This window comes from Hipposideros armiger, unplaced genomic scaffold (assembly GCF_001890085.2).
Source record: "Hipposideros armiger isolate ML-2016 unplaced genomic scaffold, ASM189008v1 scaffold_282, whole genome shotgun sequence".
NCBI classification, from domain to species: domain Eukaryota; kingdom Metazoa; phylum Chordata; class Mammalia; order Chiroptera; family Hipposideridae; genus Hipposideros; species Hipposideros armiger.
Genome location: NW_017731632.1, coordinates 1,029,400 through 1,055,257, shown reverse-complemented (window position 1 = coordinate 1,055,257; position 25,858 = coordinate 1,029,400). Strand labels below are relative to the sequence as shown.

At 42.7% G+C, this 25,858-nt stretch overlaps 1 protein-coding gene across 1 annotated transcript in view; it reads right to left on the bottom strand.

Annotated features, from left to right (window-relative positions):
* HAUS3 (HAUS augmin like complex subunit 3) overlaps positions 1-25,858 on the bottom strand; it is a 134,838-nt gene that overhangs the window by 55,029 nt on the left and 53,951 nt on the right. The window contains exons 12-16 of the mRNA XM_019658086.1: positions 18,410-18,493; positions 18,024-18,119; positions 12,561-12,617; positions 11,642-11,695; positions 10,943-11,008 (exon numbers count right to left, since the gene is read on the bottom strand). Of these exons, the coding sequence (XP_019513631.1) occupies positions 10,943-11,008; positions 11,642-11,695; positions 12,561-12,617; positions 18,024-18,119; positions 18,410-18,493 (357 nt within the window). The remainder of the gene's footprint in view (positions 1-10,942; positions 11,009-11,641; positions 11,696-12,560; positions 12,618-18,023; positions 18,120-18,409; positions 18,494-25,858) is intronic.

Here is a 25,858-nt window from a genome sequence, read left to right as displayed (position 1 = left end):
GGGGGAGGGGAACAGACAAGTTGCTGTCCTTTTGTTCTTCAGTCTAGTTGTGGAGGACGCTGCTTCACTGGCCCATGTTGGTATTGTGATCATCGGGCTATTCCCGGTGAGGCAAATCAGTTGCTGGCTTCTGGACAGCTGTTCACGGCAGCTCTTGGCAGCTCATGCCGGCTGCTCATGCCAGCTGCCAGCCACTCACGGTAGCTTTACGGCAGCCCACTGCAGCCTCACTGCAGCCTACGCTGTTGCCGGCAACTCCCGGCAGCCCAGCTCCAGGTCGAGCTGTTGTTCACCATCTTAGCTGTTGAGGGCGCAGCATCACTGGCCCATGTGGGTTCTGAACTGGGGCCCTGCTGCTCAGAGCTGGTGTCACAAGCCATCTCAACCAATGTGCCCCTTGGCCGGCCCTCAGTGAGCTATTATTTAAGCGAACTTCCTCAAGCTGGTTAAAGGTACTTATGGTAAAACCTACAACTAACAGCATTTTTTACCAATGAAACTGAGTGCTTTCCCTAAGATTTGGAACAAGAAGAGATGTCTGCTCTCACCACTTCTATTCAACATGGCACAGAGGGCTCTGATAGGTATAATCCAGCAAGACAAAGAAATAAAAGGAATCCATATTGGAAAAGAAGAAATAAACTTTACACATGACATGATCATCTATATAGAAAACCAGATGGAATCTGCAAAGAAAGTTACTAGAACTAAGGTTGTAGAATGCAAAATCAAAATATAAAAATCAATTGTATATCTATATACTAGCAATGAACAGCTGGGAATTGAAACAACGCAATTTACAATAGTATCAAAAATGTGAAATACTTAGAGATAAATCTGACAAAATATTCAAAAAGACCTTTACTCTGAAAACTATAAAACCTTGCTCAGAGAAATTAAATAAGACCCAAATAAATGAAGAGCTAAATGCTTTTCAAGAGATGGAAGACTAAATATTGTTAAGATGTCAATCTCTGTAAATAGGGTTCTAAGTTCAGTGCAATCCCAATGCAAAACTCAGCAGACTTTTTTGAAGAAAACTGACAAGCTGATTATAAAATTAATCTGGAAACACAAAGGACCCATAAAACCAAATTATTTTTTAAAAAAGAACAGTGTTAGAGGAGTTACACACTCCTGGTAAAAATAAAATAAATAAGTCCTAGAGATGTAATGAAAGGAATGGTGACTACAGTTAATAATATTGTTTGTATATTTAAAAGTTGGCAAGAGAGTAGATCTTAAAAGATCCTATCATAAGAAAAAAAAAATTGGAGGGTGACCAGTTAGCTCAGATGGTTAGAGCGTGGTGCTGATAACACCAAGGTTGCCAGTTTGATCCCCTCATGGGCCACTGTGAACTACACCCTCCCTAAAAAGAGTCAACTATGCCACTGTAGCATAAAAGCAATGTGTAACCAATGACCACAGCTGTTCCCCAATAAAAAAAATTGTAACTATGTGATGATGGATGTTAACTAGACTTACTGTGGTGATCATTTTCCAATATATGCATATATCAAATTATTATGTTGTACACCTGAAACTAATATGGTGTATGTCAATTATATTTCAATAAAAACACACTTTTCTCTTTGTAGCACAGAGGTACCACACTTACAAACAACTACAAGCATTTACAATCACTTCTGTGAATGCATTACAGAAGAGCTATCACATCCACTTCCTGTTAATACACTCTTTACAAAGTATCATGCTTGTACAACTCATTTTCATAATCACCCTTATTACTTGTGTATTTAAACACTTCTCTAAATGCATCACAGAATGGCAAACACATCCCTTAATTTGAAAAAAAAAAAAAAAGAACAATGTTGGAGGAGTTACACACCCCAATTTAAAAACTTACCAGAAAGCTACAATAATCAAGACGTGATATTATCGGTATGGTAGATATTTAGATCAACTGGACAGACTGAGAATACAGAAGTAAACCCTTACACTTACGGTGAATTCCTTTTTTGACAAAGGTGCTGAAGCAATTAAATGGGGGGAAAGGATGTTCTTTTCAACAAATGGTACTCAGGTAACTGGATATCCACTTACAAGAAGGTGAATTTAGACATTTGCTTCACACCATCTACAAAAATCAATTCAAAATGGATCATAAGTCTAAGTGTAAAGCCAGAAACTATAAAACTTCTAGAAGAAACAGGATAAAATCTTTGTGATCTTGGTTTAAGCAAAGATTTCTGAGATGTAACACCAAAAGCACGATCCATATACCTGTAAGAACACATTGATGAATCAGAATTTGTCAAAATTTAAAACTTCTGCTCTTCAAAAGATGGTGTCAAAAGAATGAAAAGACATACCACAGACTGGAAGAAAAAATTTCGAAGTAGCTATCTGAGAAAGGACTTGTATCTAGAAAATATAGAGAACTCTCCAAATCCAATGATAAGAAGACATACTATCCCTAAAAAGTTCAGATTTGACTAGATGCTTCACTGCACAAGAAAAATGGAGGGCAGGTAAGCACAGAGCAAGATGCTCAACATCAGGCAATGCAATGAAAACCGTCTCTATGAGAATGGCTAAAATTAAAGGCTGGGGGGCCGGCCGAGTGGCGCGATGGTTAAGAACTCGTTTGGGATGCCAGAGGGCCCCGGTTCGGATCCCACATATGAGCGCCAGTGACACTGCCCTCTACAGCTAAGATGCTGAACAACAGCTCAACCTGGAGCTGGGCTGCTGTGAGTCGCCGGCGACGGCATAGGCTGCAGCCCCTGTGGCAGTGGGTTGTCATGGGCTACCGTGTGTAGCCAGCAGCCAGCGTGAGCGGCCAGCAGCCGCAGTGAGCGGTCGTCCAGAAGCCAGCGACTGATCTGCCTCGCCAGAGAAGAGCGCGATGATGGTGCCAACTTGGGCCAGTGAAGCGACGTTCTCCACAACTAGATTGAAGAACAAAACGACAGCAACTTGTCTGTTCCCCTTCCCCCAATTCCCCAGCACTGTTCCTATCCCCCCAATTCCCCAATAAAAAAAAATCTTTAAAAAAAAAAAAAAAAAGGCTGGCCACACCGTTGTCGGCGGGGATGTGGAGGGAGTGGAACTCGGACACACTGCCGATGGGGATGGCAAATGGTGCAGCCACTTTGGAAAACAGTTTGGCAGTTTCTTTTTCTTTTTTAATTGGGGAACAGTGTGTTTTTTCAGGACCCATCAGCTCCAAGTCAGGTAGTTGTTTCAATCTAGTTGTGGAGGACACAGCTCAGTGGCCCAAGTGGGGATCGAACCAGCAACCTTGGTGTTATGAGCCTGTGCTCTAACCACCTGAGCTAACTGGCCACCCCATGGCAGTTTCTTAAAAAGTGAAACATACACTTACCACTTGACCCGTCTGTCTTACTCTGTGGCATTTACCAAGTGAACTGAAACTGTATGTCCACAGAAGGACTATGTGCAATAATAACCCACACTGGATACTATCCCCAAATTGGAAACAACTCAAATGTAGATGAACAGGCAAATTTATAAACAAATTGTGTTACATAGATTCAATGGAGTACTAGTCAGCAATAAAAAGGAACGAACTACTGAAATACAGAACAACATGGCTGAATCTCAAAATAATGCTCAGTAAAAGAAACCTGACCCAAAAGACTACATCCTCTGTGATTCCACTTCTATAAATTTCCAGAAAATGCAAACTAATCTGTAGTGACAAAAAGCAAGTCAGTGGCTGCCTGAGGACACAGTGAAGATCAGGGTGGGGGAGGGAGAGATTACCAAAGGTATAAGGGCACTTTGGGGTGATGACAGTTCATCGTCATGCACATACATCAAACTTATTAAATTGCCTGTGATATGTGAGGTTTATTGTATGTCAATTATACCTCAATACAATTGTTAAAACATGAAGTTGAGTTTTGTAGTCCTGGTAAGATGCTGTAAGTGCTATCTACTGAATGCCACTGTAAAAACAGGACAGGATACATAGGGCAGCAATTTGAAGACGCAATAAACGAATACCAGCAGGTGACTGAGGAAGCAGTTCAGTCATTTCTCATCTGGGTCCTTCTGCCACATGGTCCCAGATATGGGGCCAGTGGCATGAAGTGTGCAGAATAGGAATACTGAAAGAAGCTTCAGATTTCTGGCTAGAAGAGAAAATTAAGCGAGTGCCAAAGAACTAGACATTAGCTATGGATACGACGGAGAGGTAGGGGCTTGGGAAGACGATGTCACGGAGCTGTTTGTAGTCTACCGGGTGCAGCTTCAAGCTGCACATGTGTGGATATCACCCTAAACGGCACAGCAGATTTGAGAACTGAACCGACAGACCACGGCTCAGTTCCCAGACTGCCCACTGGGTGGCCATCACCTGGGAATATTTGAATTAGCCAAGAAAGGCTTTGAAAACTGAACATTGGAGCCACAGCTCATGGATCATACTTGTAGCCCGAACTAACCAAGTTGACTGCCTACTGAAACAAAAAAAGGAATATTTTAATAGGATTCCTAAACATGACCCAGACTATCATAACCCAATATTCAAAATGTCTAGGATACAGCCCAAGATTACTGGAAACATGAAGCAGCAGGAAAATCACAAACCACATGGAAAACAATCAAAAGACACCAAAGACAAGCTGATACAGATGTTGGAATTATTTGACAAAGACTTTAAAACAGCTATTATAAAAATATGCTAACGATTACATTGTTTTGTACACCTGAAACTAATAAAAAAAATATGGTGCTTCTGAAAAAAAATTACTCCAATATGCTTATTACCTCTATTACTGAGACAACTTGAATCCATTGAATCAACTATTTTCAATCCCAGTTATTAAATAAACCATAACCTGTTAAGCCTTCATTAAAATGTCAAAATATGGGAAAGATGCTAGCCAACCAAAGACAAAAACATTTTACATTTTCCTCTTATTAGAAATAAGCATCAAGCAGAACACAAAAGTGGATGGTAAGAGCTTCAGCAGTCAACTGGTAACAATAACTTTCTCTTGGGATGCTTGCGTGTGTGTGAAACTGGCTTTCTGGAAACGATGTTATAATCTGATTTTTAAAAATAGTAATCAGGTATATTTTGTGTGCTTTCAACAAAAAAATGTAATTCAAGCTCTAGCTTCTTACGGCACCATCATGTAACCTACACAGTATCTACGGACAGCTGGATTCAGGTATTACATGCGGAAAAGATGAAGGCACACAAGTTCTATGAGAAAACAGGTGACTCTCCAACTAATCTTGGAGCCGAGGAAGGCCACTCTCAGATGACAGTAAGGCAGAAACAATAAGGGACTTCAGCAGAGGGACAGCCCCCTTGACATGGCAGTGCCAGGAGCTGATAGCCTATCTAAGCACAGCTATTCAAAACAAAAACATAAAATGCCCTGACCTAGTGATTCCACACCTGAGCATCTCTCCCACAAAACACAAGCACTGACAGACACACAGGACGCACGTGTGTGAGGCTCAGTGCAGAGCTGCTGGGAGAGGGCACGGCCTGGGCTGATGCTTGTGGCAGCCGGAGGAGCCACGGCTGGAGGAAGGGCAGGAGACACACCCACGAGAGTGGAACGGGATTGTCAGATGACCTGCACGGCTCCTACGAGGGGCTGCTGACAGAAAAAAGCAAGAGGCAGAAAAATAAGATTCTAATCCTGTAAAATAAGTAACGACAAAGTCATTCCATGTCTCTGTGCACATTTGTATGGATACATCATGGTCTGTAGAGGATTTTATTATAAGTCTAGAGAAAATATGGGTGCTGGCATAGGCTGCCATGGGCCCTGGGTTGAGGGCAGGGGGCTGATATCTGTGTGGTGAGGGAGTATCTACAATAAAAAGAGTACATGTGATGTAATCCCATTCATGTAAACATGTGCGCGTGCGCGTGCATAAGATCAAGTAGAGTGAGGTCACCAAAATGGTAACGATGAGTATCGCAGGGCTGTGGAGTTTGAGGCGACTTTTACTTAGTTTTTTTTTTTTTTTTTGTATTTTTAGCTATATGAATTCTTTAGAATTATCATACATTATTTTTATAATAAAAAAGCCATTTTAAGTATGGCAAACAGAATGTGTATAATATTTAAAAAACTAAAGGGCAAAAGAAAAATGGAGAAAAATAATTCAACATTTTACAAAGGGTTAATCTTTATTATATAAAGAGCTTTTCTCTACCTATAGGAAAAAATTAAATCCTCCAGAGACATGGGCAAATGACATGATAATTCATAGAAGAATAACTGTTTCATATAGTCAAACTCACTTAATTTTTAAACGAGTAGGAATTTAAAAATCAAGCCAGGAAATAGTAACTGAAAGGGAGACTCCTTTTATTGGCAAGGATGTAGGGAAGCAAGCATTTCACGCGTTGTTTGGCTGGGAATGTAAAATAATTTTTTGGAGGAAAATCTAGCGATGTAAAGCTTTAAAAATACACATATACTTTGACTCAAAAATCCCATCTCTAGGAATTTCTGCTATGGAAATCATCAGGAAAATGTACCCCAAATATGGCATCTCGGTGTGAAACAGAAAACTAGAAACAGCAGGTACTGCACAAGGCAGCTGTTAAATCGATGATGCAGACTGTCCGTTAACGGGGCATCCAATGTGCACATTATGTTTGCATCACCTCTTTCCCCAAATTCAACGGAAATAACCAAAAAATAAGTAAAACTTGAGCATCACTGAAAACCTGGGAGAATGCTACCCACACACCAGAGACATCATAAATGTTTGGAAGAGAAGAAAGCAGAATGAGAGATTAATCTGGAAACAGAATAGAAAATAGGAACTTAGAACCCCCTACGGGGAAAAGCACGGCCTCCATCAGAAGTGAGTTCTCCCATAGAATGCCCTGATGAGAAGCAGCTTCAACCAAGAGAAAGGGCGCTACGGGCGCAGGAGGCTGAGAAATGAGCCACGAGGAAGTGTAAGGGCCAGCACTCGTGCTATCTCGTGCTAGCCCCTGGATCAAGACCGCGGCAGAGTTCTCTGAAGCAGGATGTCCCAAACAAGGCCCTCCCAGCACAGGATGGAGGCCGGAGAGACAGCTGCTGAGTCGAGAGTCCTACAGAAGGCGTCCTGCCCAGAAAAGCCACAGCTTGTGCCCAGTCAGCGCAGGCTTGCCCAGTCCCCGCCTCTCTCTCTGGTACAGTCACGTGTGCTGTTTGGCAGGTATACAGCACACGTGAAGGCCCAGGTGAGGACCTGGTAGGATGCAGTCGGAGCTATGAACAGAGAGGGGGATAGACAGATTACAAAGGGAAGGGAAAGAGGGCTTTGGCTTTCCATTCTATAAAATTTCATATTACCTGAATTTCTTTGCCATGAACACACATTCATATTGATGATGAAAAATATCCAACCTAAGAGAAAACTTATGAGTTTATTTGAGCCAAACTGTTGATAATTGCTGGGAAGCGAAATCTCAATGGATTGAGAAAATGCTCCGCAAAATGGCAGTTTGCAGTTTATTTTACACATAAAACCAAAGGAGGAAGGTTACATGAAATCCATTGGTGATATATTAAGGAGGTGGTAGAAAGCAAAGCGGGGAAATCTTTGGGATTGGATAAAAGTACATTGGAGACACAGGTACTCCTCCCACACAGGTGGGTGCAGGATAGCTAACAGTTAGTTATTTACAGTACATAGAGATGGTAATCGGGAGACAAGCATGATAATGAGGAATTTTGCAGTTTACAGCTCTGGCGGGGGAGCAGGGAGAAGGATTAAAGATGTTATCTTAGGTATAAAAAGACAAAGAACAGCCCCACTGAAAAGGCACAGATTAATTTAATGAGGAAGCTCAAGAGATGTGAGTTCTGGCCATGGCCCACCTTAGTGAGGAATTTTTATGTTCACACCATCCTCTGTGGTTATTTTCAGTCTCCTGAGCTTGTCAAGTTTAACACGTGGCCCCTTTTTTGTCTACAATATGTATATATTATATAGTAAATATTTAAATAATTCATATACTTAAATAATTAAAATATTTCAACCTAAATTAGATTCAGATCAATATTGATGTATAATATCAAGACATCTTAAACAAAATTAAAGAGCATAAAAGTGTACTTTTATTTTTGTAGAAAAGTATTATTTTATACATACAAGTGCTTGCAGAAATCCTGGAAGGATAGACACCAAAATTTTTTTTTTTTTAAGATTTTATTGGGGAACTGGGGGAGGGGAACAGTGTTGGGGAATTGAAGGGGACCAACCAAGTTGTTGTTCTTCAATCTTGGTTGTGGACAGCACTAGTCGCCATCTGGCTTCCCATGGGGGCTCGTGGCAGAGTTCAATCTTAGTTGTGGGCAAGCGTGGCCACCATCCCATGCGAGAGTCGAACCCGGCAGCCTTGTTGTTAAAAGCACATAGCTCTATCCACTGAGCCATCCGGGCAGCAGCTCAGCTCAAGGTGCCGAGTTCAGTAGACACCAAAATTTTAACCACTGTTAATTCTGCAAGGTGGAATAACATGACTTTTATTAGGTGTTTTTTGTTTGTTTGTTTGTTTGGTTGGTTTTTTTTACATCTCTTCCATTCTTAAGGAATTCTAGTAATGAGAAGTTAGTAATAAGTAATCTTTAATTCAAAAATACAAAGTCATTTAAAAAGTTAATTGCTTTAACAATATACAGCTTCAATGCAATCCCTATAAAAATACCAAGGCATTTTTCACAGAACTACAATAGAACAAATAATCCTAAAATTTACACAGAACCACAGAAGACCCTGAATAGCCATGGCAATCCTGAGAAATAAGAACAAAGCCGGAGGTATCACGCTACCTGATATCAAATTATACTACAAGGCTATAGTAATCAAAACAGCATGGTATTGACATAAAAACAGACACATAGATCAATGGAATAGAATAGAAAGCCCAGAAATAAACCCACACCTATATGGTCATTTAGTCTATGACAAAGGAAGCAAGAATTTACATTACAAGACAGTCTACTCAATAAATGGTGCTGGGAAAACTGGACAGACACATGCAAAAGAATGAAACTGGACCACCTTCTTACGCCACATACAGAATAAATTCAAAGTGGATTAAAGACCTAGATCTAAGATCCGGAACCATAAAACTCCTAGAAGAAAACATAGGCATTAATCTCTCTGACATTGCTCTTAGTATTATCTCACTGATATATCTCCTCAGGCAAGGGAAACAAAAGAGAAAAATAAGCAAATGGGACTACATCAAACTAAAAAGTTTTTTCACAGCAAAGGAAACCATCAACAAAACAAAAAGACATCCTACTGAATGAGGGAAGATATTTGCCAATGATACATTTGATAAGGGGTTAATGTCCAAAATTTATAACATACAACTCAACACCATAAAAACAAACAGTCCAATTAGCAAATGGGCAGAGGACCTGAATAGATATTTCTCTAAAGAGAATATACAGATGGCCAACAGGCACATGAAAAGATGCTCAACATGACTTATCACCAAAGAAATGCAAATAAAAACCACAATGAGATATCACCTCAGTCCTGTCAGAATGGCTATCATCAATAAATCAACGAACAACAAGTGATGGTGAGGATGTGGAGAAAAGGGAACCTTCGTGCACTGTTGATGGGACTGCAAACTGGTGCAGCCACTATAGAAAACATTATGGAGGTTCCTCAAAAAATTAAAAATAGAACTACCTTAGGACCCAACAATTCCACTCCTGGGTATTTATCAAAAGAAACCCAAAACACTAATTTGAAAAAATACATGCACCCCTATGTTTACTGCAGCCCTATTCACAATAGTCAAGATATTGAAACAACTGAAATGCCCATCGGTAGATTATTGGATAAAGAAGATATGATACATCTATACAATGGACTATTACCCTGCCATAAAAAAGAATGAACTCTTACCATTTGCAACAACATGCATGGACCTAGAGGGTATTATGCTCAGTGAAATAAGTCAGACTGAGAAAGACAAATACCATATGATCTCACTTATGTGTGGAATCTACAGAACTGAATAAATGAACAAACAAAACAAAAATAGACTCAGCAATACAGAGAACAAACTGATGGTTGCCTGACGGGGGGGAGGGGGAATGGGGAGAAAGGTGAAGGGATTAGAAAGTACAAATTGTTAGTCACGAAATAGTTACAGGGATATGAAATACAGTGTGGGGAATATAATCAATAATGCTGTAAAGACTATGTAGGGTGCCAGATGAGTACTAGACTTATTGGGGAGTCACTTTATAGGTTATATAAATGCCTAACCACTGCACTGTACACGTGAAACTATGTCAACTATAACTAAATATGAGTATATATGGTCACGGGATGTAAAGTACAGCATAGGGAATACAGTCAGTGGTATTGTAATAGCTATGTACAGTGTCAGGGGGTAGTAGACTTGGGGGGTTATCACTTTGTGAGGTGTGTAAATGTCTAATTATTATGTTATTTTATACACCTGAAACTAATATTAAAAAAGTTAATTGCTTTAAGTGCTATTAAAGCTGCACCTAAGTTCCAGGGCATTGATAGCTTTTCTCATCAGTTGAACAAGAACAAGATGGAGGTGGCCATCAGAGCTTCAGACATTTCAGTACATTTCTGGGACTCAGAAGCCACCTGTCCAGCACAAATCTGAAATGAAGACGGGTGCGGGAATGGGGTGCCCTCGTGCCCTTAGCACGGGAGTACAAGACTCCCTGGATGGCGAGAACTCCTAACTCGACACTTCATGACAGTTCAGACCATGTATCTTGTCCCCCCACTATGTTCCCAAAACAGAGTAGGTGCTAACTAAGTAGCAGCTGAATGAATAGGCAGAGAAGACCAGAATCTATCAGCACAGGCTCCCCTCTTAGAAATGGGAAGCACGCAGGCAAACACACGTGTAGGCAAAACTTCCACCGTGAGGCGTGGACACCGGGGTTAACGAGGAGAGTTCACTTACCGGATGCTGGGCGGAAAGCCTTCCGGTCACAGTTCCAGTCTGATTCCAGGTGGAGGAGATGCAGTCCTGTGTCAGTTCAAGAGAAGCAGCTGAAGCTCTGGCAGCGCTGTGAGCTCAGGAACCGGCCGGACCCTCAGTCTCTTTACCCACAGACACAGCGCTCACTGCTCTCCTCCACAGTCCCCAAACTCACGAGCCCCGGCATCCGTGGGCGTCACAACAGATGTGTGATGAGGAGGGGGGTGTAGATTCTCCCCTAACCCACAAGACACTGCATGGGATGTGTGGGTCTTTATGTCACTTTAAAATCCTATGCATGGGGACAGGGGTCCGATGGGGGCTCAGCATGGACTCGAGGTGGGCTGTGCATCCCAGACAGGGGCTGTGGGGCCTCAGACAAGTCAGGGGGCCTAACTGCCCGCTCCTCCTCCCTCTTGTAGGAACTGAACGAGATCCCCCTCAAGAGGCTGCAGCAAAAAGACGCAGTGACGACGTGAGGGCACAAGGTCAGAACTTCCTCAGACACCAGGTCCTGAGGTAAAGGCGCCTTCTCTAAAGAGGCCCGAGTTAGAGCAAAATCATGGTTCGTAGTTTCAAGAATACCAGATTATTTCATCATTAACTAGAATATAAAGAATTTCTACATCTGTCTGAACTCATGTGTGAACCATACTCCGAACAGCTTTTAGCTTCAGTTACCTTTTTCATGCAAGCAAGTAGTCCATCTACAAAGGTCGACTTGATCTTGTGAAGCTAAATTACAAAGACAAAAGTAATCATTTTCTTCGTTTAAGTATTTAAATAGGAACGAGCATCAAAACCATGTTTCATAGGGAGCCAGGCATGTACCACTGATGTCATCTCAGATGACTTCAGAAGGCCCTGAAGTGGCCTCATGTGGTACCCAAAACTAAATACCAATGACCCACAAAGTGTCACCCTACCCCTTTTTAAATTAATTTTTTATTCTGGAATAATCCTTTTACAGAAAATTGCAAAGAGAAATGGAGCACTCTGGATACCCGTCCCCCAATGTCACCTGTGGTCCCCCTTTAGCCCTTTCAATCCTTTTGTTACTTTAAGGAACAAGGTCAGTTGCTACCATTATGCTAACAGCTGCCCAGCCCTGGAAAAGGCAGCAGGACACAGGTTCAGGAAGTAAGAGGCCGATGGCACGAGCGATGGCAGAAGATGCACACGGCAGGCCCGTGGACAGAGAGAACGTGAGTTGCTAGCAGGGGAAAGGGGATGTGCCAGTCTACCAGCAAACGTTAACGCAGGGTGGCAAGCACAGCTGCAAAGAGGGGCTCTTATGAAGGGCTTCTGAACTTGGTATGGGGGACGCCCACGTCACACTGAAATCACACAGGGACACATACCAGGCACTCCCTTCAGAATTTCATTAGTCCTCCTCCGATGACATGCGGAGCAGGGCTGATGCAGATGTGAGTGGAATCACGTCGGGTACAGGCACGCAGGGCTAACACAAGGTCAGTGTGAACCGGCTGTGCTCCCATTGGAACTATGTCGGGCTGCTTCGGTGACTACGGATTTCCGGTAACAGAGCCGTGGCCACGTGCTTCCCCTCCATACCCAACTTACAAAAAAATCAGCTTACCTGCCTGTATTCCAAAATTATCTTGGGTAATGGATGAAGGTCTTCCAGAGCATTTAACTATTATAAAAAATGAGAATAAATATCACCAATATAATTCCTTCATTTCACTTTAACATTTCAAACACTTACTTTCATCTGGATAAAGTCCTAATAAGAAAACGATCTACCTTGAGCATATTTTTTTTATCAAGTGTCTTCAGCTTCATCCCTTACAGAATCATTGTTGTCCTCATAGGACCTAAAAAGCACTTCACGTGAGCTTAGAAATAAGATTCCTCTTGAGGTTTAGATTAGTGAAATCCAAGTCCAGGGCATGTAAAATGCCAGGTGGGAGAGTAAACTGGGAAAAGCCTAAAACGTGTTACTTGATAGTTTAGGGACATCCAGCACTTGAATCACAGCTATCTGAGCACAAGAGTTGGGCGGGGGGGACACTGGGACATGATTACAGATTTTAAAATTGACTTCAAAAAGTCAATTTTTGCAGCAAAGTACAAGATCATGAGAACACTGTTTATTAAATTATCACACAATGAACACACTTGGGTACTTCACCCAGAGGGAACATTCCAGGCCCCCTGCAGGTCCCTGACCCTCTCACCACCTTGACCTCCACCGTGGAGGCGGCTTTTCCCAGGGTGTGAACTTTGCATCAGTTGGACAGGGCAGGCACTCCTTGTGTGGCTTCTTTTGTTCCACATGATGGTTTTAAGGTTTGTTCATGTTGTGAGAAGCAGTATTTCATTTACTTGGACGCTGTGTTCAGTTGTTTGAACGCAGGACTATTTACCCATCCCACCATCGATGGCTACGTGGTTTGTTTCCACATAAGGGCTATTCTGGAGAGTGCTGCCGTGAACGTTCCAGCACACAGATTTTGGTTAACATGTGTCCCCATTAGTGAGCACGGACACACAGGGGAGTGAGGTAGCTGGGTCACCGGCGGCACGGACAATACCAGCCAGTCCTCCCAAGTGAGTGCGCCATGTACCCTGAGGGCAGCACACGGAAGCCCAGGTGCTCCACACCATCGTAGGCCTCCATTTTAGCCATTCTGGTAAAGCAATGTGATACCTCATGGTAGTTTCAATGTGTATTTGCCCAGTGACTGGTAAAGTTGGACAGCATTCAAATATTTGTTGACTAACTGCATCTCTTCCTTCATTAACCCCCGTTCATGTCTTTTGCCCATTTAAAAAACTGTCTTTTTCTTCTTGATTTGTAGGAATTCATTAGTCTGGACAGGGTTTTCTTTAGTCAGTTATAGTTGCTGCAAATATCTTTTGCCCCTCTGTGGCTTGCTTTTTACTTATTTAATGGTGTCTTTTCATAAACAGAGATTTTTAATTTTACTGTTGTCCATTGTACCAATCTCATTCTTTGTGGTTGGTGCATTTTGGGTCCTAAGAAAGTTCCCTAACTCAAGGTCTTAAAGGTATTCTCTTATGGTATCTTCTACGGTCTCCATTGGTTTGCCTTTTATATGTAGGTATACAATTCACTTGGAATTTATTTCTGTGTATGGCGTAAAGGAGGGTCAAGACGCGCTGGCCCTTGTCATTTCCGAAACCAGCCCACCCACTTGTTGCTTTGCGGTGCCAGCCCTCTCAGGGGGTCCTATGTTTCATACACACGTATGGGGGCTGCTTGTGGATTCTCGCTCCTGGTCCCTTGGTCTGTTCGTTGATCCTTGAATCGATACTACATTGAACTGGCTAATTAATCCCCAGTAATTTCTATTGCTTCATGATTAGTCTTGATATCCAGTAGACTAAGTCCTCCAGTAGTGCTTTATTTCCCCAAATTCTCTCGGTTCTTCTCAGTTTTTTGCATTGCCATATAAATTAGGGAATCAGCTTGCCAATTTCTACAAAAAAACTCTTGCTAGGGTTCTAATCAGGATCATTCTGAACCTATGAATCAATTTGGAGGAGAACTGATGGCATAATTTTAATGTAATAGTTTAAAACACAGAATTGTATCATTCTCTGTTTGAATAAAGCCTGAGGACACAGAGTTTTGGCCAGCCAAGAAACAAACAGGTGTGCCAACACTGGTGTCCTCAGAGCAGGCACTGCCCGGGGGGGAACCCTGACTCATACAACCAGAACAGCCGTTTTTCTTACAAAAAGCTATTCCCAGGGGGATGAAAGTACATGAAAATACCGAGCCAAGAAAATTGCTTAAGATAACCAACGCTCCTTATCCTGATACCTTACTCACAAAATAACTTTCTGACCACAGTCTCCCTGTCTATCTCAAATGGAGCTGCCTGAGAACACTTGAAAAGAACTAAGTGTTTGATCTCAGGAAAGCTCTGGCTGGAGCCCACCAGACTTGGTTCACAATTAGGGGCAAAGTGTCCCAGCTGCCTGCTGCCCACGGCTTCACCAAACACTCCCTATACTGGCTCCTGACAAGGCCCTTCTCTCTCGGTGGCCACTCTGCAGCCTCTCATTGGTACCACCCCTCTTTCTGGCTTCTAAATGGCAGTTTCTGAGTTCAGTTCTGTGTTATCAGCGCTGGCTGCATATTAGAATCATCTGGGAGCTTCACAAACATGCCGGAGACTGGCGGCCCAGCCCAGTGGTGGGCCTAGGCGTGAGTTTTTTCCAAAGCTCTGGCCAGGGTAGAGGACCGCCACCCCAGGCGACTTTAATAAAACCTGGCAGACCACCTCCAGGTGTGAATCTCCAGCACAAGACTTCTCACAGACCCACGGCTTGTGCGACATCTCTGTGTCCATGTCTCATGAACACTTCTGTTGACACGTCCAAGATGGAACCCTGACTCGCCCCACCCACTAAACAGCTGGTCTCCCAGTTTCCCCCCGAGTGGGGGCCATCTCTATCTGTTCAGGTGCAGAACTCATGAACCAGGAATCACCCACATCCCTGACTTTTGTTCATACTCACAGAAGTTCCCTTATGTTCCAAAAATGCTCTGAAAATCCATCTGCTTTGCCCCATCTTCACTGCCATCACTTGGGCTACTGAGACATCGGTCCCCACACACAGTGACAGTCCGTTAGTGTGCCTCCTGCACGCTCAACCAGCTACAGGACATACCACACACCTGTCAGAATGGCCAGAATCCAGGACGCAGACACCAACTCACGCTGGCGAGGACGTGGAGCGGCAGGAGCCCTCGCTCACGCTGCTGGGAGTGCAGATGGCACAGCCGCTCGGGAAGGCAGTTTGGTGGCTTCTTACAAAACTCAACACACGCTATCCTTCAATCCAGCAATCGGGCTCCTTGGTGTTTACACAAAGGAGCTGAAGCCCCACGTCCACACAAAACCCTGTGCACAGCTGTTTACATCAGCCCTGTTCAGAATCGCCAAGCCTTGGAAGGAACCAAGACGTCCTCCTCCAGTAGGTGATGGATAAATAACTGTGGTCCATCCAGACAATGGAGTATTTTCAGAGCTAAAAGAAATGAGCTGTCAAGCCAAGAAAAGACATGGAGGAAGCTTAAATGCATGTCACTAAGTGACAGAAGCCAATCTGAAAAGGCTACATACTATGTGATTCCAACTACGTGACACTCTGGAAAAGGCAACACTGTGGAGACAGTGACAGATCAGTGATTGGTTGCCGGGGGTCGGGGATGGAGGGTGAACAGGTGAAGCACAGGGTGTGTAGGGCAGTGACACCACTCTGTGTGACACCGTAATGGTGGGTACGTGTCATTACACGTGTCCAAACCCACAGAAATCCCACCACCGAGTGACCCCTGATGCAAGGTATGGACTCAGGGGTGACGATGTGTCAATGCAGGTTCCTGGGCTGTAACAAAGGTACCATCTGGTGGGGGTGTCGACAGTTGGGGAGGCTGCATGTGTGCATGGGAGACAGGGTAGATGAAACTTCTCTGTGCCTTCCACTCAATTTTGCAGTGACTCTAAAAGTGCTCTAAAAATAAAGTCATAAAACCATATCTAAGATTGTAGGTGCACCCTTATTTGAACTGCTCCTGGCTCCCCGTTTCACCTGAAGTCTACACCCGTCCCCATGGGAAAGGGAGCAGCGAGGATGAAGGGAAGTGACGAGACGGAGTCTTTGTTCTGAATTTAGAACCATGCGCTTGTGTTGCCCAGTAAAAGCTCATCTTCTTTACATGCACAGAATAGCTGGACTTGTTGAGTTAAATAAGAGAGCAAGGCTAACGTGATTTATGCCAATCATGTGCTTGTGAAAAAAGATCAAGGTCACTGTTAATTCTGTTGACGAGAAAGCAGTCAACACCGGGAGACTGTTGGTTTTCCTTTCTTACAGGTGGGCTGTCTCAAAGCGCTAAGGAGCAGCCAAGGGGAGGCCAACACCACCAGCTGTGCAGGACAGAGAACAAATCAGCCTGAGACCCCGGCTCAGGTGCACTTTCCCAGGTACCACCACGCCGCCACCTCAGGCACACTGCCCGCATTGGCCAGGAGTGTGCTGAGATCCACAGCAGAGTCTCCTCTGCTGGGTCCTGCTCCTGCTGTCCTGTGCTCCGTGAACAAACAACAGACATCCGTTCAGCCCACCAGGTGCCAGCTCTAGGCGTCTGGTTCTGGGATGCAGTGAACGAGTCAGATGAGTGACAGATCTGTGCAACCTACACCCTCGTGGAGTCAGCAAGCGAGTCACTGAGGTAACCTGAGGTAATGGCAAGTTGTGTGCAGAAAACAAATCGAGGTGAAGAAACGGGTTGAGACTGGGGCCTTATGGTCGTCTGTCTGACCAGAGGGCGTATTTCTGAAAGCAACCCTTAAGCTGACAATCAGAAGTCAGCTTTGCAGAATCTGTGGGGAGGGTCTCCCTGTCTTTTTAGACATGCACTCCTCTCAGGAGAAGGGGAGCTGGAATGTTCTAAAATAAATACGGGGAGAGAAGGCTGATGACCTTCCAATCTCCAGTCTCTTGTGGGCACGAAACAGAGCGGTTGTGACTGGGTTATCCAGAATTTGGTTTTCAGAGCGAAATTCCACCAAATTGTTCTTAGTTGGACACTAAGTCAGTTGGTAGCTTCTGGGGACTACTGACTGCCTCCTCCTTGGTTCATAACTACGAGGGCAGCCTCGGGTGGGAGCGCGATCAGAGGGAGCTGTTCCTGGTGGGTGCGGCCAGCATGTCTGGCCACAGGAGGCCCAGTGGGTCTGAGCGTCGACTTACACGTGGCGTGGACATGCTAATGTTTTAAAGAAAGGGGACCGTCGACTTACACGTGGCGTGGACATGCTAATGTTTTAAAGAAAGGGGACCAGGCCTTTTGCGCTTCCTTTGCTCAGCCCCAAACTCTTTGGAGTGTACTTTCTTTTCTAATAATGGCCCTTGAGCCATTCTTTACTGCTCGGGCCCACTTCTGCTTCTTTGAAATGTATTTTTACTTCTAATAAACTCCATTTGTGCAACTTTAAAAATAAATAAATAAATAAAAGAAAATAAGAAATAAAGAAAGGGGACCATTTGGAAACCTTACCACAGCTTCGGACGTGGACAGGCATCTCCGCGGCCCCACTGTGGGAAGAGTTGCCCTCGGGCTCAGCAGGTGCAGCTTCAGTTTGCCAAAAATGATCTTCAACAGAAGAATTACACACGATGAGGAACCCGGAGGTGACAGAGACTGGACATTGCAACAACGGGTTAAAGCAACCAGCCGGGAAGACACACAGATGGCATGTTACAAAATTCAATTCTGAGTCAGTGCTTCTCATGGCCTTACAGGATTCGAAGTAACGAATTTCAGTGTGAGACTTACGTACTGTTCAGATAATCAACACAGAATATTTGTAAATTCAGAATACATCTCCTGTTAGCCCCTGAGTAAGAAGTGTATTGTATAAAAGAAACCAAACTTCGCTTTACCTCTCGAAGCTGACTGCTGCTCGTGATAAGAAACCGCTCTCCGGCAGCAAAATGGGCTTCCTTCTCCAGCTCCTTGAGACGAGACTGCAAATGTGATCAACACAATCCACCAACAATTATCACAATTTAAGATGATTTTACTTGTTCATCAAACAATTGCCAACAAAAGCTCTTATAAGAATAAAAAGTAACCTATAATTTACCAAAATGGACATTAAAAAAAATGCATATTTTGACTTATGGTAGAATATCTAGGCTCATAGGCTCATGCTCCCCCAAACCTAAGGAAGCAAGCTGAAACAAGTAAAAATAGTAAATAATTCACCAAAATGAGGGAGGGAAAGAATGAATGCTCTAGCAATATATGACTAGACAGGATATCTAGCATCACACTGTAAATGTCCCATGTATCCCAGGCAGACGAGTTAGGACCACACTGCACGGTGGCCACACTGAGAATGATGTAGGGCCTTCCCTCCAACAGGCAGCAGTTACAAGGGGAACAAGGGACAGTGCTCTGAATGACACCAGCCCAGCCGGGCCACAGCCGGGCTGAGGAGTGTGAGGCATGGGTGGCCCAGGTGAAGAACCAAGCACACCTTATGCGACAGCGATAAAGACAGGGTAGCAGGAGGAGCTGGATTTATATGCCCTCACCCCACACCATTCTGGTCAGAAGGAAAGAAGAAGGCCAGGCTTTATTATTTTTTTTATTTTTCAATTATAGTTGACATTCAATATTATATTAATTTCAGGCATACAGCACAGTGGTTAGACATATAACTTATGAAGTGATACCCCCAATAAATCTAGTCCACACCTGGAAGGTCAAGACTTAAAAAGAATAATTATAAAAGATTAGAGAGAGCAGAATCTGAATGAACCAACTCTGGTGAAATAGCGTCTGCGTTCTGTTCTTTATCAGATAAGAACTGCCTTTAACCTGAAATTCTGCAACAAGTTTAAAAATAGGGGCCAGAGAAACTCGGAGCAGGACAAATATAATACAAAAAAGTAGTATCTGGGCAAAAAGAAGAGCCCAGAAACAACTGCTCAGTTAAAGTATGCCAAAACTCTGTAGTTAAAGAAACAAGTGCTAAAAAGGAAAACAAGGAACAAAGCACTAAAAGACAGATAATGAATCCCTTCGGGGATAAGTCTACCTTAAGAAACAGAACTTCAGTAACCACTTCTCTCACAGGATTGAAAGAACATGAGCTCCAGTTGAAACGGCACAGTAAACTCAGACATCACTGCATTCCTTCTGTTTAAGCGCACAGCAGTAACCAATAAGTATAAATAGAGAAAACCAAAAGGCAGTTTCCAACAAAACCAAACATGAGCATCTCTTCAGAGCAGAAACAGATGAGAAGTACAAAGCAGTGGGTATAGGGGAGGCCAAAGCCCAGCTGGGCTCCAGGGCCCGCATGAAGCTGCGAATCAGGGACAGAACGTGCTCCAGCATGAGCGAGAGGCAGCTGTATCGGTCCCCACTGCCACACAGCAACCTCCCAAAACACCAGCCTTGTGTTGTCCACATTTCTGTGGCTCAGCAGTCTGGGGCAGCTCAGCTAGGGCCCGGGGGCAGAGGTTTGGACATCTTCCACTGGGTTTTTTTCCAAATATTTAGCCCAGATAAAACACTGTATTAACTGGCTTTTTCTTATCAACAGGAGTTCTCTGGTCTGTATATTCGGCCTTTGTCATAGCATTAAAAACACAATAAAAATCCAGCAGTTGTAAAAAGTAGGTCACAGAATTTTACGTGGAAATGCAAAGAACCTAGAATAACAAAGATGGAAGACATAGCATTGCACAGCGAGTCAGATCAGACAGCTACGTAACTACGCCAGGAAGCACCCGCGCAAGGATAGACAAATAAACCAAAGCAACAGAGCAGAGTCCAGAAGAGACCCACACACACATACACACAGTGACCTGACTTATGACAAAGATACTACAGTCATCCCACCTTGTACCAGGGGATAAGTTCCCAGACCCCCAGTAAATGCCTAAAACATCGGAGAGTACTGAACCCTGTATACACTCGATGCTGTTTTTTCCTATACATACAGACCTATGATAAAGTTCAAGTTATAAATTAAGCACCGTAAGACATTAATAACAATAACTAGTAATAAAGTAGAACAATTACAACAATATACTATAATAAAAGTTATGTGAACATGACCTGCCTCCCTCCCTCTCCCTCTCCCTCCCTCCCTCCCTCTCTCGATATGTTGTACTGTACTCACCTTTCCACTTAAGTGAAGCACCTTATGGCTTCTCTCTGGCACATCTGAATTGCCAGCATCCCTACTCTTGTGGTTTTGGGCCAGATCAAGTAAAATAAGGGTGACTTGAACACAAGCACTGTGACATTGCGACAGTCGATCTGATAAGGGAGGCGGCTACTAAGTGACTACCAGGCAGGTCTGCAGCGTGGGCATGCTGGACACAGGGAGGATTCATGTCCCAGGTGGGACAGCGAGAGATTTCGTCACACTACTCAGAACTATGTGACAGTGAGTACTGTGTTGTGAAGAAGCAGCAAACGGGACTGGAAAATATTAAAACCAATTCAAAGAGGCATATGGAAGTACCTACTACAGAGAAACATTAACACACGCTGTGACCCAGCAATTCCATGTCTGGTTATGAAACCAAGAGACAGGAGCACTCACACCCAGCACAGGTTATGCAAATAAGTATTCACCACTGCTACGATCACGATCACAGTGCCCACCAGTGGTAGAGGATGTAGAGAACTTACGGTACATTCATTTTATCGGAATGCACGTCTGCTACACTCAACCAAATGGGTGAATCCCACAGACAGAATGTGCACAAAAGGAGCCAGAGCCAAAGAGCCCGTGCTGTGTGAGTCCATTTACAGGAAGCTCAAACTCACTGGGGACAGGGTCAGATTAATGGCCATCTCTGGGAGTACTGACTGGGAGGGAACAGGAATGAGCCTTCTGGGTGTGGGAAATATTCTACGTCTTATTCTGGGTGTAGGTTACATGGATGTGTACATATGTTAAGATACATCAAGCTGTACACTTAAGATTTACACCAAGGTGGTACTAGGAATATGAAAGAGCAGGCAGCACCTGAGATGTGAGAATCTGTTTCCCCACCTGGACAGCAATCACAGGGGCAGAATCCATCTGGGGTAATTCTTTTGGAACTCTGGAGTCTACTGAAGGCTTGCAACTTCCAGGGGAAGAGCTGGCTGGTAAATTGCAATTAAATTTGGTCAGTTTCAGCCAAACAGCACCCCCCACCCCCCAGCCACGGGGCAGGCAGCTGTGCACGGTTCCTGGAGCAGCCTCCATGCCGCTTGCAGGAGCCCAGGTGGGCAAAGAGGGCCTCGTCCTCCAAATACCAGGGCTCTGTAGCTGATGGGTGATTGCTGCTTCTAATAACAGGTGCAGATAAACAGGTAGGGAACCACTGTTGTTGCCCCTCCCCCCTTGTTGCAAGCTCCACCTCTTCCAGCTGAAGGGACTGCCAGGGGATTTAAAGAACCAGTGTCCTTTTTCAACCCCACTCATTTTTCACTTTTTCTCCTTTCAGGAAGGAGCCAGATATTAAAGACAAAGACATTGAAAAACAACTGCACATACAAGAAAAATAGAAGCGTCTGCCAGAGAACATCTCAGAAAAGACCTGAGAGGTCCTTAAGTTTACATTTTATGTGGTCCTTGACACGGAGACCATCTACAGTAAGCAAAAAAACCCCAAAATACTAAAACTAATACAAAAAGAGCAAACCCTGGGGGAAAAGAAGAATCTGATTTCCAGAGATATGACATCATTAGATTCAAATGTCAAGTGTTCAACAAAAAACACAAAGAAACAGGAAACTATGGACTATTCAAAGGAAAAAAAATGAACAGAAACTGTCCCTGAAAAAGACCTGATGGAAGACCTACTAGACGAAGACTTTACAACAACCATCTTAAAGATGCTCAAAGAGCTAAAGGAACATGGGGAGAAAAATCAAGAAAATGATGTGAGACCAAAATGGAAATATCAATAAAGAGACAGAATACATAAAAGGAAACCAAAATGAAATTCTAGAATGAAAAGTACAATAACTGAAATAAAGTATTCCTTAGAGAGATTTGAAGGGTTTGGGCAGGCAGAAGAAAGAGAATCAGTGACCTCTAAGGGAGAACAATGGAAATTACTGAAGCTGAGGAACAGAAAAAAACTATTGAAGAAAAATAAAGAGAGACTAAGGGATATGTGGGACACCATCAAGTGGAACCAACGTATGCACTGTGGGAACCCCAGAAGGAGAAGAGAGAAAGGGGCAGCAAGAATATTTGAAGGCATAATGGCTGAAAACTTCTCAAATCTGTTGAAAGATATGAATATAAACATCCAAGAAGCTCAACAAACTTCAAGTACGATGAACTCAAAGAGATCAACACTAAGACACATTATAATCAAATTTAAAAAAAACAAAGACAAAGAGAGAATCTTGAAAGTAGTAAGAGGGAAGTGTCATTATATACAAGGGCTCCTCAATAAGATTATAAGCAGATTTCTCATCAAACACTTTAGAGGCCTTGGGGCAGCCTGGTAGCTCAGTTGGTTAGAGTGCATGTTCTGAGCAACAGGGTTGCTGGTTCAATTCCCACATGGGCCAGTGAGCTGCACCCTCCACAACTAGATTGAAGACAACCATTTAGCTGAGCTGCCAGTGAGCAGCCGGATAGCTCAGTTGGTTAGAGTGCATGGTCTGAACAACAAGGTTGCTAGTTCGATTCCCGCATGGGATGGTGGGCTGCGCCCCTGCAACTAGATTGAAAATGGCAACTGGACTTGGAGCTCAGCTGCACCCTCAACAACAAAGATTGAAGGACAACAACCTGACTTGGGAGCTGATAGGTCCCGGATAAAACACATTGTTCCCCAATGAAGTTTAAAAAACAAAACTTCAGAGGCCGAATACAGTGGACAGATATATTCAAAGTGCTAAAAGAAAAAGGAAGCTGTTAACCAAGAATACTTATCTGGTAAAACTGTCCTTCAAAAGTGAGAGAAATTAAGACATTCCCAGATAAACAAAAGCTGAGGGAAATGTGGCCAATGCCCAGAAGAAATGCTCAAGGGAGTCCTGTAGGTTGAAATGAAAGGACACAAAACAGTAACTCAAAGCTGTATGAAGAAATATAGATCTCCATAAAGATAAACACATGGGGAATTATAAGAGCTAGTATTATTGTAACAATTGTTTGTAACTGCACTTTTTGTTTTCTACATAATTTAAAAAAGAAAACTTATGAGTGTAAAAGTTAGCATTTCTATAACTTTAGTTTGTAACTCCAATCCTATTTGTACATAATTTAAGAGACTAATGCATTTAAAAATGATTAGTTTATGTTTTGGGCACAAAATGTATAGGTGTGATTTTGTGATAAAAACTTAAAGGGGTGGGGACAGAGGTGTGAAGGAGCAGGGGTTTTGTATGTTATTGAAGTTAAGCTGATATAAATTCAAATTACAGTGTTATAACATTACGATGTTAAATGTCATCCCCATGGTAACCACAAAGAAAACAGCTATAGCTATACACAAAGGAAATGAGAAAAGAATTTAAACATTTCACTACAAAAAAATCAATATAAATACAAAAGAAAGAGACAGTAATGCAGGAAATGAGAAACAAAAAAGCTCTAAAGCATATAGAAAACGAATAGCACAATGACAGATATGTCTCTCCTTATTAGTAATTATTTAAGTGGATTAAACTCTACAATCAAAAGACAGATTAGCAGAATGGATAAAAACACATGCTCCAACTACATGCTGTCTATAGGAGACTCACTTTAAATCCAAAGACACAAACAGGTTAAAAGTGAAAGGGTGTAAAAAGATATTGCATGCAAACAGTAACCAACCAAAACAGAGCAAGGTGGTTATATTAATATCAGACAAAATAGACTTTCAATAAAAAATGGTTACAAAAGATAAAAAGAATGACATATATTTGATATAACAAGATGATATAACAATTATAAATATTTACACACTTAATGACAGACCATCAAAATACATGAAGAAAAACTAACAGAATTGAAAAAGTAGGCAGTTATACAATAATAGTTGGAGATTTGAATACCCTATTCACAATAATGTATAGAAAAACCAAACAGGATATAAGTAAACACATAATGTGTTTTTATCCATTCTGCCAATCTGTCTTTTGGTTATAGAGTTTAATCCATTTAAATTTAAGTAAGGAAATAGAAGATTAAATGGTGATCAATGAACCAGGCCTAACAGACACATACAAAACCCTTCACTCAATAACAGCAGCATACACATCTTCTCAAGTGCATGTGAAACATTTTCCAGGATAGACCATATGTTAGGCTATAAATTAAGTCCCAAGAGATTTTTAAAAACATAGATATTATAAAAAGTATCTTCTCTAATCACAACAGGGTGAAGTTATAAATCAATAACAAAAGGAAAACTGGAAAATTCATGTGGTAATTAAACAACATGCTTTTAAATAACAAAAGGATGAAAGAAGAAATCAAAAGAGAATTTAGAAATTACTTAGAGGTGAATGAAAATGAAAACACAACATACCAAAACTTATGAGATGCAGTGAAAGCAGTGCTAAGAGGGAAATTTATAGTTATAAACACTTACGTTAAAAAAACGAGAAAGATCTGGAATCAACAACCTAACTTCACAACTTAAGGAACTAGAAAAAGAACAGACTAAACCCAAAGATAGCAGAAGTAAGGAAATAATAAAGATTATAGCCGAGATAAACAAATAGAATATAGAAAAACAGTAGAGAAAATCAATTAAAACAAATGGTGGTTCTTCAAAAAGATCAACAAAATTGGCAAATCATTAGCTAAATAAACTAAGAAAAAAAGAGACTCAAATTACTAAAATCGGAAGTGAAAGTGAAGACATTACTATCAATTCTACAGAAATAAAAAAGGATTGTAAGAGAATACTATGAACAATTATACACCAACAAATTAGATATCCTAGATAAAATGGACAAATTTCTAGAATTACAAAACCTACCAAGAGGGCCGGCCGAGTGGCACGTTGGTTAAGAGCTGCCTTGGGACGCCAGAGGGCCCCGGTTCAGATCCCACATATGAAGGCCAGTGACACTGCCCTCTACAGCTACAATGCTGAACAACAGCTCAACCTGGAGCTGGGCTGCCGTGAGTTGCCAGCAACGGCATAGGCTGCAGCCCCTGCTGCAGTGGGTTGCCATGGGCTACCATGTGTAGTCAGCAGCCAGCATGAGCAGCCAGCAGCTGCCGTGAGCGGCCAGTCCAGAAGCCAGCGACTGATCTGCCTTGCCTGGGAAGAGCACAATGATGGTGCCAACTTGGGCCAGTGAAGCAACGTCCTCCACAACTAGACTGAAGAACAAAAAGGACAGCAACTTGTCTG